This window comes from Danio aesculapii, chromosome 6 (genome assembly GCF_903798145.1).
Source record: "Danio aesculapii chromosome 6, fDanAes4.1, whole genome shotgun sequence".
In the NCBI taxonomy this organism is placed as follows: Eukaryota; Metazoa; Chordata; class Actinopteri; order Cypriniformes; family Danionidae; genus Danio; species Danio aesculapii.
Genome location: NC_079440.1, coordinates 44,182,244 through 44,201,607, shown reverse-complemented (window position 1 = coordinate 44,201,607; position 19,364 = coordinate 44,182,244). Strand labels below are relative to the sequence as shown.

General features: G+C 34.2%; 1 protein-coding gene across 1 annotated transcript in view; it reads right to left on the bottom strand.

The window, feature by feature from the left end:
* rad18 (RAD18 E3 ubiquitin protein ligase) overlaps positions 1-19,068 on the bottom strand; it is a 72,835-nt gene extending 53,767 nt beyond the window's left edge. The window contains exons 1-6 of the mRNA XM_056460340.1: positions 18,898-19,068; positions 18,500-18,578; positions 18,323-18,384; positions 18,008-18,078; positions 6,065-6,393; positions 5,371-5,470 (exon numbers count right to left, since the gene is read on the bottom strand). Of these exons, the coding sequence (XP_056316315.1) occupies positions 5,371-5,470; positions 6,065-6,393; positions 18,008-18,078; positions 18,323-18,384; positions 18,500-18,578; positions 18,898-18,948 (692 nt within the window). The 5' untranslated portion in view covers positions 18,949-19,068. The remainder of the gene's footprint in view (positions 1-5,370; positions 5,471-6,064; positions 6,394-18,007; positions 18,079-18,322; positions 18,385-18,499; positions 18,579-18,897) is intronic.
* Positions 19,069-19,364: the final 296 nt, after the last annotated feature.

Sequence of the window (19,364 nt, the reverse complement as noted above, 5' to 3'; positions counted from 1 at the left end):
TAAAACTCTGTCCTGGCGTGGTTAGGAGACAGCTGACATCAGTATCTCTGTTTATTGTCATTTATATTTATAGGGTCAGATTAGGGATGTAATTTTACAACTATATGAAATAAAAATTTCTGGTCAAGCTCTTTAAATTCAGTAGCCATGTGTTTTTTGTTTATGTTTAACTCCATGCCAGCTCCTATGGCCATTTTCATGGCAATAAAAGTATAAGGGAGATATACACTCACAGGCCACTTTATTAGGTACATTTTAATAGTACGGGGTTGGACCCACTTTTGCCTACAGAACTGCCTTAATCCTTCGTGGCATAGATTGAACAACGTACTGGAAATATTCCTCAGAGATTTTGGTCCATATTGAGATGATTGCATGACGTGGTTGCTGCAGATTTGTCAGCTGCACATCCATGATGTGAATCTCCTGTTCCACCCAAAGGTGCTCTATTGGATTGAGATCTGGTGACTGTGAAGGCCATTTGAGTACAGTGAACTCATTGCCATGTTCAAAAAAATCAGTCTGATTCACACTTTATGACATGATGCGTTATCCTGCTGGAAGTAGCCATCAGAAGATTGGTACACTTTGGTCATAAAAGGACATGGGCATGGTCAGCAACGATACTCAGGTAGGCTGCGGCTTTGACACGCTCAATTGGTACTAATGGGCCAAAAAGTGTGCTAAAAAAAATATCTCCCGCACTATTACACCACCACCACCAACCTGAACCGAAGGCAGGCTGAATCCATGCTTTCATTTTGTTGACGGCAAATTCTGACCCTATCACCCCAATGTCGCAGCAGAAATTGTCATTCTCTGTCAACCCTAGAGATGGTTGGCCGTGAAAATCCCAGTAGATCAACTCTGTAGATTACTCAGACCAGCCCATATGGCACCAACAACCACACCCCGTTCAATGTCAAAGTCTCTTAAATCACATTTCTTCCTCATTCTGATGCTGTTTGAACTGCAGCAGACCGTCTTGATCATGTCTACATGGCTAAATGCATTAAGTTGCTACCATGTGATTGGCTGATTAGAAATTTACGTTAACGAGCAGTTGGATAAGTTAACCTAATAACGTGGCTGGTGAGTGCAGATTATATTAAGGTTTTACCATTTATTTTTACACGCTTTCCAAAAAAATGTATTGCTGTTCTAAACAGTCCATATACAAAACAAAATAATAGTCTATGCTGTTTCAGTTGTGCTTTTAATAAGAAAAAAGTATCATTCATTTACATTTAATGAGAAGATTAAAATAATAACTGATGTTCTGACACTTTGATATGATGAGACAGGTCGCTGTATAAATGACTTAGTTCAAAACCTGGTTAATGGCTTCATTTCTTAATCTTTATGTCTAGTAATATTATAAAATAAACATGATTCAACATCTCATGTAATTACTCCGTTTCAACTATAGAAAGTCATCAATAAAACAGCTTGTAAACAATGCATCTCATAGTATTACATTTATCTCAGGCAAGTCATTTGATGACAGCAGTTAGTTTGCTAGCAAAATCAACTCTCGAGAAAATAATTACTTAAAATATGTGCACGACATTAGTCTACATTCGGGGCCGGTGGCATGGAGGCTCAGTGGTTAGCAATGAGCCACCATGGAAAAAGGTCATTAGTTCGAGTTGGCATTTCTGTTTCCTCCAGGTGATTTAGTGCATCAAGGCCAGAGACTGATGTGTACAGCACGATTTTATATAAAATTCACTTTAATGTGTGATACGACTAAAAAGTGGTCATAAACTTTTTTTTTTTTTTCGAGTCAAATGAGTAGCGGCTTGGACCTAGAAACAGTATTTCATGTCACAACTTAACAATCGGATATTTCAACATCAAATTGATGTAAAAACCCAATTTTAGAACTAGATTTAGAAGTTAATATAAAACTGCCTCATGCATTTTACATATTTGTTTGCATGTTTTATGTGTGTGTTGATGTTTACATCTGACATAAACAGAAATTGAATTCAATTGTTTGTAGCCTTTAATATATGACGTGCAATACAGTTCCCTGAGATGTATAGTTTTGGGATTTTTAGAAAATGTGTAATTAAAATTGAACTTATTTAAAAGACAGACCAACAATTTGTTCAGTAAACTAGTTAATAAATAAAAAAACATTTTTCATTTAGTCTTCACCCACTGCTGTACCATAAATATACAGAACCATCATTTTAGTGCACTGTAACATCTCTGGGTCATGTCATAAATTTAGTCGAATCTTTCTCCTGATATTCTTTGAGGAAAGGTGACTAAAACATTTAAAGTAGCAGCATGTCTACAAAATGAAAAATATTTTATCAATGAAATGAGAAAATAAGCATCTCATGCTATTTACTGTCATAATGTCTAAAATTCCTTTCATCAAATTGCTTTTTGCATCCTTCCTTAATTGACAGGCTCATTCTACTACTCATAAATTTAAACGTGCAGCTATATTTCTTCCTTTTCAATTATGCTAGATACAAACAGTCTTCAGGCAGTACAACAAAAGAGCTTTAGTAGCTGACCCAAAAATAAAATCCTTCTGCGTACACATGTTATTCCAAACCTGTACAACTCACTTTCTTCTATGAAGCACAATAAAAGAATTCTGAAAATTCAATGTAGAATCAGTTTAATGTAGACTGCAATGTTCTTAAAATATCTTATTTTGTGTTTCATAGGAAAGAAAAAAGTTTATTTTTGCTTCATACAAAAAAGCCAGTGAGGTTCAATGTAGACTGTAATGTTCTTATTATATATTCTTTTGTATTTTATAGAAAATAAAAATTAATAAAACGGTATACTTCAAACCAAACCGAAAAAAAGATCTGAAATTACGTCATTTTGAAAATTATCTGGCCAAAACTAAAGTCTTTTTGAATTCGTTTAGGCAGTTTAAAGCCGCACACGAAAGCCAACTTTTGAGGAATTGCATTTTGACTCCAAAACACCTTTGAGCTACCGTTGGTCCATTTCATTCATGCAATCTGTGGATGTGTTCTAGAACTCCACCTTCTTTGCCCTGCATTTCATTTACTTTATTTAAACTGGAGAGTCAAGAAGCAGAGTTGGATTCCACAGAGCAGAGTAGATGTTAACTGAACTCATCTTCTCTCACAGCCGCCAATTTTAATTGTGTTTAGAAGTAGACCAGTACATGCCAGCAATGTGACATGTACAACCCTGCCTCCTGCAGCAGGGGAGGGAGAGAGGCATCTGAATGTTTGAAAACAGTACACTATAAAAAAAATATCCATAAATTAGCAATTTTCCATATTTTGTGTTTCGTGATTTTTCACTTATTTATGCTTTTGAATTGTATTATGGCATCTTGATCTTTCCTCCATAAGCTTTTTGATGTTGAAAAGATTGAAAAGTAACTTATGTTGACATGTTTAATAGTTTGAAGTGATATATTGTCTGTGATTGGGTTGTAAATTACGGTACAAAAACATTGTAACAAACTGCCAGTACATTTTCTGTTATCTTGTCTTAAACTACTAAAATTTCAATAAAGTCACTTTGTTAAACTGTAGAGCTGAATTTTCAACATCAAAAGCTGACAGAGCAGAGATAAAACTTCTATAATACAATTCACAACAGCAAATAAACAGAAAATACCATGTGAACCGCTAAATACAGAGCCTGTGAATTAATGGATCTTTTTTCAGTGTGTACCATCACTCAGCCTTTCAGAATTTCTTTTGGCTCTCAAACCAAAAACAAAAATTGTTCTTTCTGTTTTTTTTTTTGGGGGGGGGGGGGGTTCTGTCCGCCAGTCTGCCAATTCTTGAAGATTTGACAAGAATTACCACTTATACCTAACATTAAAATCTTACATTACAGTATCAGACCCTACGCTACTACACAAAAATAAAAGGCCTAATTAAAGCATGAAAATGTGCAGGTTTCCTTCATCTGCAGCAGTGGTATGTCAGGACGGGCTTTAGGCAACAGAAGTGCTGACACATGTTCCTCATTCATCAAGTTACCCTGAAGGTGTCCAGTAAATTAAATCACCCTTTCTGTCAATCCGACACACACACACCAAATGTCAGGCCTTCACGATGTCCCTCAGGTGAAAAACCGGTGGCAAGAAGAGGGTGAGAGATGGAGACAGGCTACAATCTATTGGGAATGGTATTTAACAAGAATCTTTAACCACAAATACTTCTCAACTGGACCCCAAAAAAAAAATCATAAACCATCTATTCATTAAAATTTGCAATCAGTTATCTTTATCCAACTAACACAATGAAAAATAACACAATTGCAAATGGCCTCTAATTAGGTGAAAATACATGTATCTTAGAAATCTACATTTCGGAGACATACAGTATAGGCAAACAATTGTTACAACAAAAGAACAATCCCCTTTTAAAAAGCTAATTAAACTATATAATACAGCAATTTGTTCTGCTTCATTTATTTGATTGGATAAGTAGAGTTTCAACATGCTTGAAATGTTTCTCTGTTTGAATCACTCCCGTTGTTTTTGCATTTGCTACATTCAACTTTTGCTCCTGGTTAAGATTTTTTTTAATCATTTTTTTAGGCAAAAATGAACAGAATCTAGGTACTTTGTGTCTGAGATGTCATATATATATATAATATATTTACAGACAATATATACTGTGAAAAATTAAGATAAAAAATATTCATATTATATTCATTTACACATTTAATTCTTTATTAAAATATAATTTGTATTAATTTAAATCAATTTGACAGATTATTGATATATTTATGATTTTATTTATAAGTGTTTTATTTATTATAATTTTTTAATCATTTAATTAAATCAAAATGACAAATTATTGATTTATTTGCTTTTTCACTAATGTTTATTTAACCGAAATGTTTGATTTTATTATTTATTTTAGTGATTTTGATTACTTGTTAGACTTTAAATAGTTTTTTAAATAAAATCTAATTTAATAATTATACATTTGTTTGCTTTAATACTAAAGTTTATTTACTTTCATTATTTTTAAACTATTTCTATTTTTTTTCTCCCAATCATTTTCATTAACTAGCGTCTCCCCAAGGATCTCTGGACCTTAGCCTTTAAAATCCTTTCTCTAGACCAGGGATCACCAAACTTGTTCCTGGAGGTCCGGTGTCCTGCAGATTTTAGCTCCAACCCCAATCAAACACACCTGAACAAGCTAATCAAGGTCTTACTAGGTTTACTTGAAACACCCAGGCAGGTGTGTTGAGGCAAGTTGGAGCTAAACCCTGCAGGGCACCGGACCTCCAGGAACAAGATTGGTTACCCCTGCTCTAGACATTAAAAACATCAACTTGCTCCATCATTCTGCACACAGTGCTGTTGCTCTATGTTACAACTATTCTCCATACCTTCTCAATCCTTCCTTCTTATCGTCTCTGTTCAAGCACATATCCAGATGTTTATTAATGTGCTGTTCGGGTACACCTACTCCACAGACAGGACATTCCACTGCAAAACACATTACTGAAAGTTAATCATTATTGGAAGCAGAACAAAAGAAATTCATGAACACACTGCACCAATAAAAAAATAAAATAATAATTAACCCATTGTTGGAAATTCAACACAACAAAGACAACCCACTCTGATAGTTTTGTTTTTTTAAATGAAACACCATAAACTGAAAATACAGCATAACAGCAAGAATTAAATAGAATTCATTTAATTGGTCACACTTTACAATAAGGTTCATTAGTTAATGTTAATTAATGCATTTACTAACATAAACAAAAAAATGAACAAAACATTTACTACAGTATTTGTTCATGTTAGTTAACATTAGTTAAGGAAAATACAGTTGTTCATTGTTAGTTCATGTTAACTCACCTTGCAATAACTAATGTTAACAAGCATCGACTTGGATGTTAATAATGCATTAGTAAATGTTCAATTATGATTAATAAATGCTGTGCAAGTGTTCATCATGATTAGTTCATTAGATTAGATTAGTAATTACTGTGAAAAGCGCTATACAAATAAACTTGACGTATTTATCAAATATACGTTCACCCCCAACAAAAATAAATATGAGATGATTATCACCTTTAACCGCTGGCTTATAGTTTTGTGACGTGGAAGGAAAAGCAGAGACATCCATCTTCTCCTCTTTCACCACGTCTTTTGCATCCTCCACACTCTCTTGCTTGAAGGTGCCAGGCTGCTGAACACACACCTCCATAGGTTCAGATTTGACTGGGGCGTGAAGGATCTCTGACGGGAGAGTCACAGAGGTCTTCTTCTGGAAAAAATGACTGAGGTTGCTTGATTCCTTTTTGAGGCATTTCTGTCTCGCTGCTTTGCCTTTGATCACCGTAGCCGGGGTTTCAGGTGAAATGGGGGGCGATTCCAAATTTGAGTGACACAATTTTTGCCTGGAGACATGTGAAAATGATATACAGTGTTAATAAAAGGACTCCAGAAATAATCTACATTACAAAATGTGAACAAAACGCAGCTGAAGTGTTTGGTTAATTCAATGTATGAATCAGATAATCAAATGTTACTATATTTAAATGAATGTGCACGCTTGCATCGCAGCGGTTAACAGAAGGGCATTAAATTGAAAGTTCACAATTCAAAATTAGGGTCACACTTTATTCAAAAAGTACAAAAGTTCTTTGTCCTAAATGTCTGTCTTTTTTTTTTTTCACTACCATGTAAGACTTTGTTTTTAAAATAAAAGTAACAGTTTGGTACTGCTCAGAAAACTTGCAAATTTTAAAACCAACATCAGGAAGAATCGTGATCCTGGAAAAAAGAAAAAAAAAAAAAGAAAAAAAAAAAACCGTGATATGATATATATGACGCACAGCATTTGTAATATCAAAGACTCAAAAAGCTCTTAAGGACATAAACTGGGCCAAGGACAACAAAACTGATGTTTAAGCATCATTCATCTGTTTGAGCCACTAAGGTGACAATTTGTGTCAGTAAAAGTGTTTTGGTGGCAGATCTGCTTTTCTATACAATGTGTAAGCGCTGGAATATCTCTGCTTCCCCACTGAGGGAGAGTGAGAGACAAAATAGTGAAAAATTATTTGAGGGGAGGACAGAAGGGCAGAAAGAGCGAGAAAGAGAAAGGAGCACATAAAAGGAAGTGAGAGAGAGAGAGAGAGAGAGAGAGAGAGAGAGAGAGAGAGAGAGAGAGAGAGAGAGAGAGAGAGAGAGAGAGAGAGAGAGAGAGAGAGAGAGAGAGAGAGAGAGAGAGAGAATGGTGGCGAGCACCTGTCGGTTTTGCAATTCCAGTGGAAATGTGGAAAGCCAACAAACACTGCAAGGCCATTACAGAGTCATAAAGTGGAGTCAATGAGGTGTGCAAATGCTACTTTCCATATTGAAACCTTTTATTTCCCTTTGTCTGACCGCTAGTCTACATATACGCACACAAAACTAAACACTCACGAAAAAAAGGACAAGCAACACGTGATCACTAAAGTGGCTTTGTCCTTTTTCGGTCTAACATGAATGTGTATTCTTCCTAATACATTGCAGTTCTGATATCATGTCAGATCTTTTTTTAATAATGTCAGAAAGGCCGAAGCTAAAAGGAGGAATAAAGATAATCTTCACCAATTATACAGAGAAAAAAAAGGAGATAAAGCTTCAATCCCCATCTTCCCGTTAAGCTAAAAATAAGATTTAATACATGTTCTGAAAGCTCCATTTGCAGGATGACACCGTGACTAAGGTTATTACAGGCTCCCTAGGTGGATCTAGATCTCAACATAATATTTCTGGCCTCTGGATGAATAATCAAATGTGTGTTTGTAGGATATTTGCAAGACTCAGAGCAGAAAGTAAACAAAAATGTCGAAGACAAGAAAATGTCAAGAACACAACCCAAATAACAGCACAGTCACAATATTATGCGTTGATTGCATGGTAAACATTTGAAAGATGTTTACAGCAGAGGTGTCAGACTAATTTGAATTGGCCAATGGACAACTTAAACAGTAATAGAAAATATTAAGCATTATTTTGAGATTTAAATAAAGTGTAGACTATTGTAAATAGAGTGTGGACTCAAAAGACAGCTTAGCAAGGAAGAAAACTAAATATTGCATGACATCTTTAATATACAATGTAGTAATTGTTGATTTAACAATGTGCATGTACACTACCTGACAAAAGTCTTGTCATCGATCGCAGTTGTAAAAGCAACAAATAATAACGACTTCTAGATGATCATTTGGGAAAGTGGCAGAAGGTCAATTTTTCCAATGAATCATCTGTTGAGCTGCATCCCAATTATCACAAATACTGCAGAAGAACTATTGGAACCAGCATGGACCCAAGACTCTCACAGAAATCAGTTTGTTTGGTGAAGGAAAAATCATGGTTTGGAGTTACATTCAGTATGGGGGAGACTTTCAGTTACATTCAGTATGCGAGAGATCTGCAGAGTGGATGGCAACATCAACAGCCTGAGGTATTAAGACATTTGTGCTGCCAATTACATTACAAACCACAGGGAGAGGGCAAGTTCTTCAGCAGGATTGCGCTCCTTCTCATACTTCAGCATCCAGATCAAAGTTCCTCAAAGCAAAGAAGGTCAAGGTGCTCCAGGATTGGCCAGCCCAGATACCAGACATGAACTTTATTAAGCAAGTCTGGGGTAAGATGAAGGAGGAGGCATTGAAGATGAATCCAAAGAATATTTATGAACTCTGGGAGTCCTGCAAGAACGCTTCCCTTGCCATTCCAGATGACTTTTAATAAGCTATTTGAGTCATTGCAGAGATGTACGGATGCAGTCCTCCAAGCTCATGGGAGTCATACACAATATTAATTATTTATCCACTGCTCCGTGACTTTATATTCTATACTGTACATTACTTCTGTTAAGTGACAAGACTTTTGTCTAAGCAAAGTCAGACCTTACCGTCCTGATTAAACCTCTAAAAATCAAGGCATGATCATATTTTACTTTGGTAAAATAAGCGTAATCTAGAGGCCTTTGCCTTTCATATAAGCCACTTCTGATACCAAATGATCAATTAGAAGTCAAGTTATTATCTGTTGTTCCTAAAACCTGGATAGGCAACAAGACTTTTGTCAGGTAGTGTATAAGACACATAAGTCCACAAGCACAAACTGAAGGATGAAGCATATTAACGCAGCTAAAATTACCTTACATTTCAAGAAAAAGTTGTTATATAACATTTTAAATATTGTGATTTCTATTTATGCTGTTTTGCCATCAAACACAGGTCCAAAGAAAGCTGGAGCAGTTATTAAGATTAATATTAATGTATTGTAAGCAAATTATAGTTATAAAAAGCATCATTTAGTCGCCTAAAAGGAACACTTTCTCCAGTTCAGATTTTTTCCTTCAACCTAAAATGATGGTGACAGCCCTGGCTTAAAGATTTCCCAGTACTACACTCAATATGTACCCTGTGATATCATTGTGTGTAAAATATGCTATTGGGTATAAAATAATTAATCAGTTTAAATGTAAAGAAGGTGTTTCTGTCAAAGTTTTAAAAAAAGGTTTTAAAGAACTTTAAAGGGCTCAGTAACAGACAAAAAAAACATGATCAGACACAGGGTGGAAAGTAATCATAAACGAAGTCATGCTAGCTTGAAAAAACCTTGACTAACATTATAAGTGGCCTGTATGCGAAAACTAAAATAAAAATAAAAAATTGCATGATCCATTTAACTAATAAATAACAAACTTTCGTAATTTTCTGGCTTTTCTTCAGTAATGCTTTTATAAATGAATTGCAGTATTGTAACTGCAGGCATAACTAGCCACTTAACAAGAATCCTAAAAAAGATAAATAAATAAATAAATTAATTAATTAATTAAAAAAACTCCTCATGGAACCCCTCACAGACCACTAAAAAAATCCTGTCTACTTTCAGTCCCCTAAAGCACGGATTTGAATCCAGTAAGGCAAATGGAACACACAGAGAAAATTTATTGCTGTAGCGAACCAAAGATGTTATATAACCACCAGGATTTTACAGCTGAGAAAACAGGCCAAAGCAGTGGAACCGCAGCTTTGAAAATGTTTATAAAGAATAGCCGTGACTGAAGAGTATATTATTTAAGAATGAAATCAGATTTAAAGCTATCTAGTGCTTTAAAAAAGCTGACAGCATTTTGGTGAACATCTTAATAATGCAGGGAAGGCTATGCCAGTTTGAATTAAAGCAGAACTTCAGAAAAATATAAAACTTGGATCTCTTTGGGAGCTCATTGATCTTCCTACAGGAGAAGCAGGAGATAGTGAGCTCGCAACAGCAGCAGCTCAGCGGGGTCGATATTCAGACCTGGAAACACAAAGCTAATTGCACTCATCGAGACCAAGAGGGTCTATAATAATCAAGAGAAAGCTATAAATTAGCATTTCCATTCAACTCGGTGACAGTTTCCCAGCTGGGGCAGGACAGTAGGAGATTTGAAATCTGTGATCTTTGCTAATGGGCACTCAACTCACCTGTGCCAAAATTACTCCACTCATATATGTGGAGGAAAAAAATAATAAGCACTAGGTTTAAGTAGACTTTATGGAGACATATTTAATGCTTTTTTATAACTTTATTAAGAAATGAAAACTTTATAAACAATAATTTGAAGGGAGCTAGGCGTGAATGAGGTATAAGATTCAGACAGTATGATAACCTTTGATAAAAATATCATAGTATCATGGTACTGTGATTACTGCACAATCTATCAGAATATACAGAGTTTAGATGCCAAAACCTCAAATATATAATTTCTTTTAAAATTTGCATATTTTCTCCAACTCCTGTGTGTAGGCTCAGTAAATTTACTTTTATAGGTGACAAATAAGCTCTTTTCGTTGCTTTTAAAGTGAAATAACCCAACTTAAATATAAGCGGCTGAGAAAAATGCTTAATTTAGGAGAACATTTCAGACGCCATTTAGAGATTTTTGCATGTTAACTCTTCATATGTTCCCTTTAAACGTCTGGGTAAAAAACAACTTTTTCCTCATTGAACACAATATATTTCATTTTATGAAACATTTAAGAGATTTTGCAACATTAAAAACTCAGGCTAAACGATTAAAATGAGATTTTTGCTGTCTTCATTAGTTTCAAAGACAGCTTTCTTTATAACTTGAACAGGTATCTTTTGATTTCTTTTCTTCGGATATAAAGTAAGCCAATGCACTGTTCAGGTCCAGCATGCTTGTATACTATTTATTTTTTCAAATAGTTTCCTAAATCATGGGCCGAGCAGTAGCTTTTGATGTGGAGGGTCCATTAAATTTTTTTTTTTTTTAAATAAATAAATTAATTAATTTACACATACCTTGAAACGTTATAACTAGGTATGTAACGATTCACCTGACTCATGATCAATACGATTTATAATACTAATCTCACAATTCACGATTTAGTCACAATTTAACAAAATTATGTGAAACAAATTTAAGGTGAACAAGAGCTTTTTCATGTTTTTCTCAAATGCTGCACAATTTCTTTTTCCAAAATAAAATCTATGCTGCAGTAACTAAACTAGAATTTTAAAACAGTCCAAATAAAAAAATTAAAAAAAATCAATAATACAAAGAAGACTCTTTAGTATAAACTAAAACTTCAACTGTTCAGGCAATTTACAAATTTAAAACTAATGTGACTGTGACTGTGCTGGAAATTGACATTTTTTAAAAGAATTATCAGCATATCTATGTTTTCTGGTATAAGCTGAGATCTTTGCATATTTACAATGTCCCTGCTGATGAAAAAAACTGTTTAACTGGTGTGGAGAGGAAAGCCTTTCCTAAAGCAGAGAGCAGGGTTTACAGAGGTGGTCAGTAGGCCCCTCTGCTCCTGGGGACTGGCCACTGGCATCTAATACTGATTTTAATATATAATATATGATATAATAAGCAAGGTATTAAAATATGCAAAAACTAAATTGAATAAGAGTAGGTAAAAAAGTAATCTAATACCTGGTTCTGTAACAAAACAACCTTCTCTTTTAGTCTAAAAAACATATTCACACTTTCACCATTAAATCACTGATGCGCTGTGTGATCTCCGTAGCACTCGTAAGGGCAAGCGGAGCTGCAAATCATCCATCTGCATGGTTTGGCCTATTAATAGCTTTTCGCATATAGATGTCTGTGACAGTACACTGTAAAAAATAGGCGTGAATTTAACGGTAAAAAAAAAAAAACAGTAAAAATGCTTCTGTAAAAATCCATAACCTGGTTAACAGTATGTTTCCTTACAACAAATAACCGTAAATTGACTTTTCCAGAATTCCCTGCATGGCACATCACTTTTCATGCTTTTTGTTGACATTACTATGGATCTTTTCAGTTGGTTCCCCATCAGTTATGTACATTAGAGATTTATGTTACATCTAATGTTGATAAACAAATGTTTATTTCATGACTTAAATTTTATGTGTGTTACCATACTAGGGTTTTGAAGCTGTGTGAATGACACTGAGCACCTTCTATTCACTGGTACCCTTTACTACTTGTGGGAAAAGTTGTTTGTGATGAGCATTGGTTCATTATGTAACTTTCTCATCACCACCTGCATATGGCTGTGCTAACGTGTCTATCTGTGTGACAAAAGATGTGTAGATGTTGGTAATTCAAAATAAAGATATATTACATCTATAAATGAAATGCGGTAGTTTACTGTAAAAATGAGAAATTGCTTTTACAGTTTGTACTGTATTTTTAATGGTGAAAAATTGGCCACCACAGCTGCCGTTTTTACCGTAAATTTTACGGATTTATTTTTTACAGTGTAGTTTTTCACTGTGCTGATAATTTATGTGCAACATATTCATTGTTTTTGTAAGTACACGTCTTTTTGCAGTATTTTGCACACAGATTGTGTTTTCTTTGCCGCACTTCACAGCTGTCATTTTAGTCTGCCACTTCCACCTCTTGCTTGCCGCTGATGTGCAGGTAAAGCGAGTTTGTGCCTGTAAACAGCGCATGTACCACGATACATTCAACATTTGTACTTGATGCGGTTTGAATTGTCGCATATTTGAATTGACTTTCAACCGACACGCGGTGAATAGTTACATGCCTAGTTAATTCAGATAATTTTAGCGGTTTTAAAACCTTGACTTTTCCAAACCACTGTAAACCTTAAATCCAGTTATCATCTCATACCTAAAGGGAGTACAGTTAGGGTTTTGAATCATAATAAATTTACCAGCAACTAAGGTTGGGAACAGAGCCAGTTCTTACTCAGAACTATGACTATTAGATGAAACTAGGGGAGAAAAAAACTGTATTTACTAACAAAAACACACCAAGTGTTTAAATAAAATTAGATCATACTTCTTATCACACTGAAAAAAAGTAATGTTTTTCCAATGTCGTCTCTTTTTCTAGTTCAAATGTCTAAAGACTCTTCAAATAAAATTGCATTAAGCAAAATGTGACAAATTATTCTCAGAAATTAATCAAAATGCATTGAATTTATGAAAAACTGCTATTTTTAAAAGTTATTTTAAAAAATGTTAAAGTAATTGTATACCACACTAAAAAGATTTGTTCTTACTTTAAGCCAAAACCCAAAATTGGGTTTTTGTGCAAAACAATACTTTGTATCACCATTTTGCATATTAAGTAAATGCATTTAGGTATTTTATATAGATAAAGAAAAGACAAATATTAATGCCATGACTTTCAATTTAAGTAATTTTTTATTTTACAATTATTTATTTATTTATTTATTTTCTATTCTGATTAAAGACCTTTTATGGCATAAATTGAGGAAGGATGAAGCAAAAGCTTTTATAAGGGTCAGGTCAAGGATTTTTTTATTACTATTTTAATATTTTCTACAATGTTCACTTAATGTAACTAATGTTTTGCACACACACACAAACGGTGGCTTCTTTACGCCCACAGATTTGGCCTTGTGACGTCATGCCACTTTGTATCATATCAGCATTATTAAAGCTTAATAAAGAAATGCTTAGTTTATAATGAAGTGATTTTTTTCAAGCTATAAAACCTGCATGATGCCTTAATGGCATAAAAACATCTACTATGCCAGATGATCAAGGCTAATTTTATTTTTCATGACCCCTTTTTGATCTAAACTCACAAGAAGATATACTACCTAAAAGAAATGCATCCAAAGATAACGCTATATATACCAAAGGCCTTAATAACTGTCCCCAATCTCCTGTCCATAAAGATGACGCATGCCTTTGACATCATCACTCAGAGAAAACAGGAAATTAAAACAGTGTCCCATAAGGTAAGTCTCACTTCATCCCGATGGCCATCTGAAACTCCCCCATCCAACTATATTAGGCACACTCACAAAATGACAAAACACAGAGAGTGATGGCACCTACAGAGACTGAATTAAAAACCAATATCACAAAGAAAATCTACTGTGTACTGTGACTATGCACTACCTTGCAGCTAATATGAGGAACTGGACAGGAAAATGTATTAATGGAAGATATCAGGTTAAAGAAATGCTTAGAAAATTATACAAAGCATTGCTTGTCGATTACTTTAGGTCAGATTTATAATACATATCTACAGTCTGAGAACTTAAGACACTTTTTAGAGAAACAAAGCCTCCCTGAGTCCTGCAGCAGGTGAATTATGCCAAAGACGTAGACCTGAATATTGAAAATAAAATCCCATTTGATTGTTAAAGGAAATCCAGAATTTCATAGCAGACTAGGCTGTTAGGGCAAATGAATTACATGTTCAGGTTTGTCACGAGATACAGTATAAGAAACAACTGCATTCAACAGAGTATTAAAACTATTTCTAAAGCAAATCTCTTAATTCTTATAAATTAGGCGATTTTATGATCTCTTCAGGCATGTTAAAACAATCTTAAGCTTTATAGAATCATTCCGAATATTAGATTTAAGTACCCATGTCACTGACTGTTTTTTTACGGTCTTCTTGCCTTCTTTAGGATTGTATTACACTCTCTAAACAAGACCGACTGTGGCACTGAGCAAGTTTAGGCTAATTCCATCAGGAAGCCAATGTGCGTATGGCAGAATTGAAGCTCATACATCATTCATAAGACAAACATGTTTAGTGCTTACTCACACAAACCCCTGCGATCAAACATTCATTGACAGGGTCAGTCAGCGTGCCTGGGACTGTAGCTGAATCTTAATGAGCGTTCCAGACAAAGACATAAATAATAGGAAGTATTTACCAGGTTATCAAGATTCATGGTACTTTTAGAATGAGTCATATCAACCAAAGACATTCCAATAACAAGGATTTCCATACGCAGCATGACAAAAGCGCCAAATCCACTCTCTAACTTTTAAAATTATGTCCTTGAGCAAATAAGGACAAAATATGACTAGGTATGGGATGATGATTGGTTTCAAGGTTTACCGCGGTTTGGAAAAGTCAAGGTTTTAAAACTGCTTAAATTTTCAGTTATACCGTTCCTATGGTTTAAGTTTTTTAGGACTATTTTATTTAGTTTTTTTTAGTGCAATAGTATCTCCAGCAGCAAAACACCATACACATCAAAAGCTACTGGTCAGCCCACGATTGAGGAAACTTTTTAAAATCAAATCGCTTATGCGCCAACATCCATGCGTGTTTTAGACCTGAGCAGTGCAGTGGCTTAGTACAAGGGAAAAAAAGACTTTCAAAGATGCCTTTTCAAGTTGTAAATAAATCTGTGTTTTTGAAACTAATGAATACAGCAGAAGTCCATGATTTATTTTAACTATTTAGCCTGACATGTTTACTTTACCAAAATATTTGAAATGTTTCTTAAAATAAAAATGATTGTGTTTAATGGGGAAAACAGTTGTTTTTTTATTCAGACATTTAAAAAAAAGAAAAAAAAAAAGAAAAAAAACATTTTAATCATAATCCCACAAAACTGCACTATTTTTATCCATGGTTATCATCCTGTACAAATTATTCCAGCCCATGTCTCTCACTCTGCCAATACACTGATAATTTCATTGCCTAGGCCATTTAAAATCCAAATACACATGAAGAAGAAACCCGGGAAATACCCAATTGATTGCTGAATTAACAGAAGAAGATTTAACTGCTTTTATTGCTTCAACTTGACTAATAAACACGATTGCTGAATCATCTCACAGATGGATTTAATTAAATACAATTAATTTAAATACAGGGTCATTGGAGCATTTTAAAGCCGCAATTCAGTGGATCGCTCTTATGTCAGCTTACAGACAAACCAGCTGATCGACGTGACTTTGAAACACTCCAGTGTCCCTGTCTCTGTATTTACACTCAGTAAACAGCAGTGAGTTTGGTGAACTGATAAGCTTCACGGCCAATCACAGTCATTTCTGTTGAGCAAATGAACAAAACAGCAAATCAGCGCTGTCTAAGAATGTGCTCAGTAGCGCTCAAATGGCCAAGAAATGGACGTTTTTTAAACTTATCGATTGGTACCAAATTCCAGTATCATGACGACCCTAATTATGTGATCTTTCAGATGTAGCACCATTTTTAACAACGGGCATTATCGCCTTACTAACTCAACTTTAATTTTGAACATGATTTTGCATAGCTTGTCAGAGTACTATGATGAGGTGTTGCAGGTGTTGCTCCATTAAAGCATGTGTTAGAAAGCTTTACTAGAATCAGCTTTATTCACAAAATTCACATGAAAAATAAAATCGGCATACTCCACACGTCTTAATTCGATTTCTCTTTAGTTCGATTATGACCTTAATCTGATTAAATTAATCAAAAAAGTATTGTCTTAATCGCATTAACATCGAATTATTGGTGTCCATGTAAACGCAGTCATGGTTTGGCAAATGCTACCAAGTGCATATTTAATTAACCCCCAGCGATTTCTATCATGCACTTTGTCATATGACTAGTTCGCAGCATGTATGCAGTGTGTCAGCATTATATAGTGCAGTTGTATTACATACACAAGCTACTTCATACTTTCAAATACAGTAACAATTTTACACTGTTTTACAGTAGTCTATCAGATTTTTTTATTCAAGAAACAGCACTAAAAGAAACAGCCAATTATTTTTTTGCATTTAAATTTGTATTACAGAAAATTATGTGGGTCATAATGAACCTTTTTTTTTTACCTCTGTGAGTGACATCCATTATAATGCCTTGCACTGCAGAGATTTAGTCTCAAGTCCACTTTGACAAGCTCTTTGTTGAATCTGTTCACATGTTATTCCAAAGCGGTTTGTCAAATCAACTTAAACTGCCTCTGTCTGAAGATAATCTACTATCCAATATTCTAAAATTGTCTCTTCAACTGTTTGGAAAAACTTTCCATAAAGTTAAACGAAGGCTTCATAATATTGAAAAATCTGACAATGCAATATATTTAATTATATTGTAAAATGAAAAAAAAAAATACTAGATGACTTGAATAGCTGCATTTAAGATGTTTTTTTTTTAAACGATTAGTGTGATTTATCAATGTAGTAGAACATATCTGCTTAAATTATAATAAACAAATTGCAAGCATAGACCTAAAAAAATTAACTAATATTACCTTATATTCACATAAATATTTTCTAAGGAATTTGGTGCAGAAATAGAATAATCAGAATAACTCCACACAGTCATCTCTGCATAACTACAAATATTATGAATCTTTGTTTAAGCTATAAACGTTGTTTCCAGAGCTTTCATTTTCTAATCTTACTTGAAACGTTTAAACTAACAGACCCTTAAGCATATGCAAATTAAAAATCAAGTTTTACTGTAACCATTTCACAGAAACTGCATAAATATTATACGTTATATACTTTGCAATAATTTTATTGTGAAGCCTTAAGGATCATCATGTCCTAGTGTGCACTCAGAATCAGATGAAACATTTAACATCTTTCCCAATAGCTTCTAAAGTGTAGTAGAACAATAACAAAAAGTAGAAGCAAGCAAGGGAATACAATATGTGCCTATGCACTCTTTGTGCTTTGCTCCCAGAAATTCTATATTTATAAATCCAAACTCCATTAATAAACACTCAATTAAACATTTACAAACTTTACCTTGCCATCTGGAAGCTCTGAACTAAGTCGTCTAATAATCTGTTGTTCCTGAGGTCTTGTTCTGTTGATGGCTGCAAGCAGAGTTCAAGTAAGATAAGTTTGATTAAAAAAAAACTTAATTTATAACTTAATTAAACTACTGTGATAACAGAAGTTTTAGATATGAAATTGATGTATCAGCTTATTTCCAGTGCCATGTTGCGACCTTACTTCACATTCAATGTAGAACACTGCAGCTAAACTAGTAAAAGGTCACTTAAGTATTTGACAAGAAAATTATGAGTTATTATAAAATTATTTTGACATGACACTCACCGAGTTACACACAGGACACAACAACTTATAGGAGAGAAACTTCCGAATACACAGAGAACAAACTGTTGGAAAAAGCAAAAAGAAATATGATCATTTGCATATTGCTCAAGAATAAGTAGGCAAATTAACCCTCATACTGTACATGTTATAAACTGGGTGTAAAAGTGTTATACGTACAGTTGTGTGAACACTGGGTCATCATGGAGATGTTGAGAAGCTCAAAGCAGATGGGACATCGGAGGAGAGTATCTATGGGCTGATAAACAAAAATATACAAGATCTGAAGCAAACATCCCGATTTATACTATCTGAATAACGTTACCCGCTGAATTATGCATGACAGATTCTTACTGATGTACACAAATATGCAAAGTAATTAGTTCTGATCAACGTCAGTAAATCAATCAGCATAAACAGAATAACCAAAATACATCCTGAATGGATTTGCTGTGCTTTATTAAGAACAGAATTATTATCTTATATGCTTGAGCTTGAGACAAAAACACACTGGTAACTGGTAGCAGATATTCATTTTTTTATGTAACGTTAAATAAAAGTGGAAAAACTGAACGTACTTTGAGACATGACAGGTTCGGCGGTAAGTCCACTTCATTTAGCTGAGCCATTCTCAACAAACTGCTTTGCTGTTGTTAGTGTTATTTGGAAAACATAGGGACGCTAATAAACACTAGCTCCCTAAATAGCAACAATAAACTCCCGCGCGCTCCGCTGAACACTTCCTACAACAGCGTCACTTCCGGTTAAATCGTCAAACATTTACCAAAAAAGTCTGATTAGAGGATATTAGCTTTTATTTTGCTGTTTCCGTTAATACACATGGTTTTAATACTCCTTTAATAATAATTCGTAATATTTTTGTTATTAAGGTTCAAACCGAAAAGTTTTAACAAAGTGATGATGAGAAGCATTTTCTTAAGCGACCCAAAATGAAATAAAATAAGTATACTTTAAAAGGATAGTTCACTCCAAAAAACGAAATTTACCTTATAATCTATTCTCCCTTGGGTGGTTTTAAACCTTT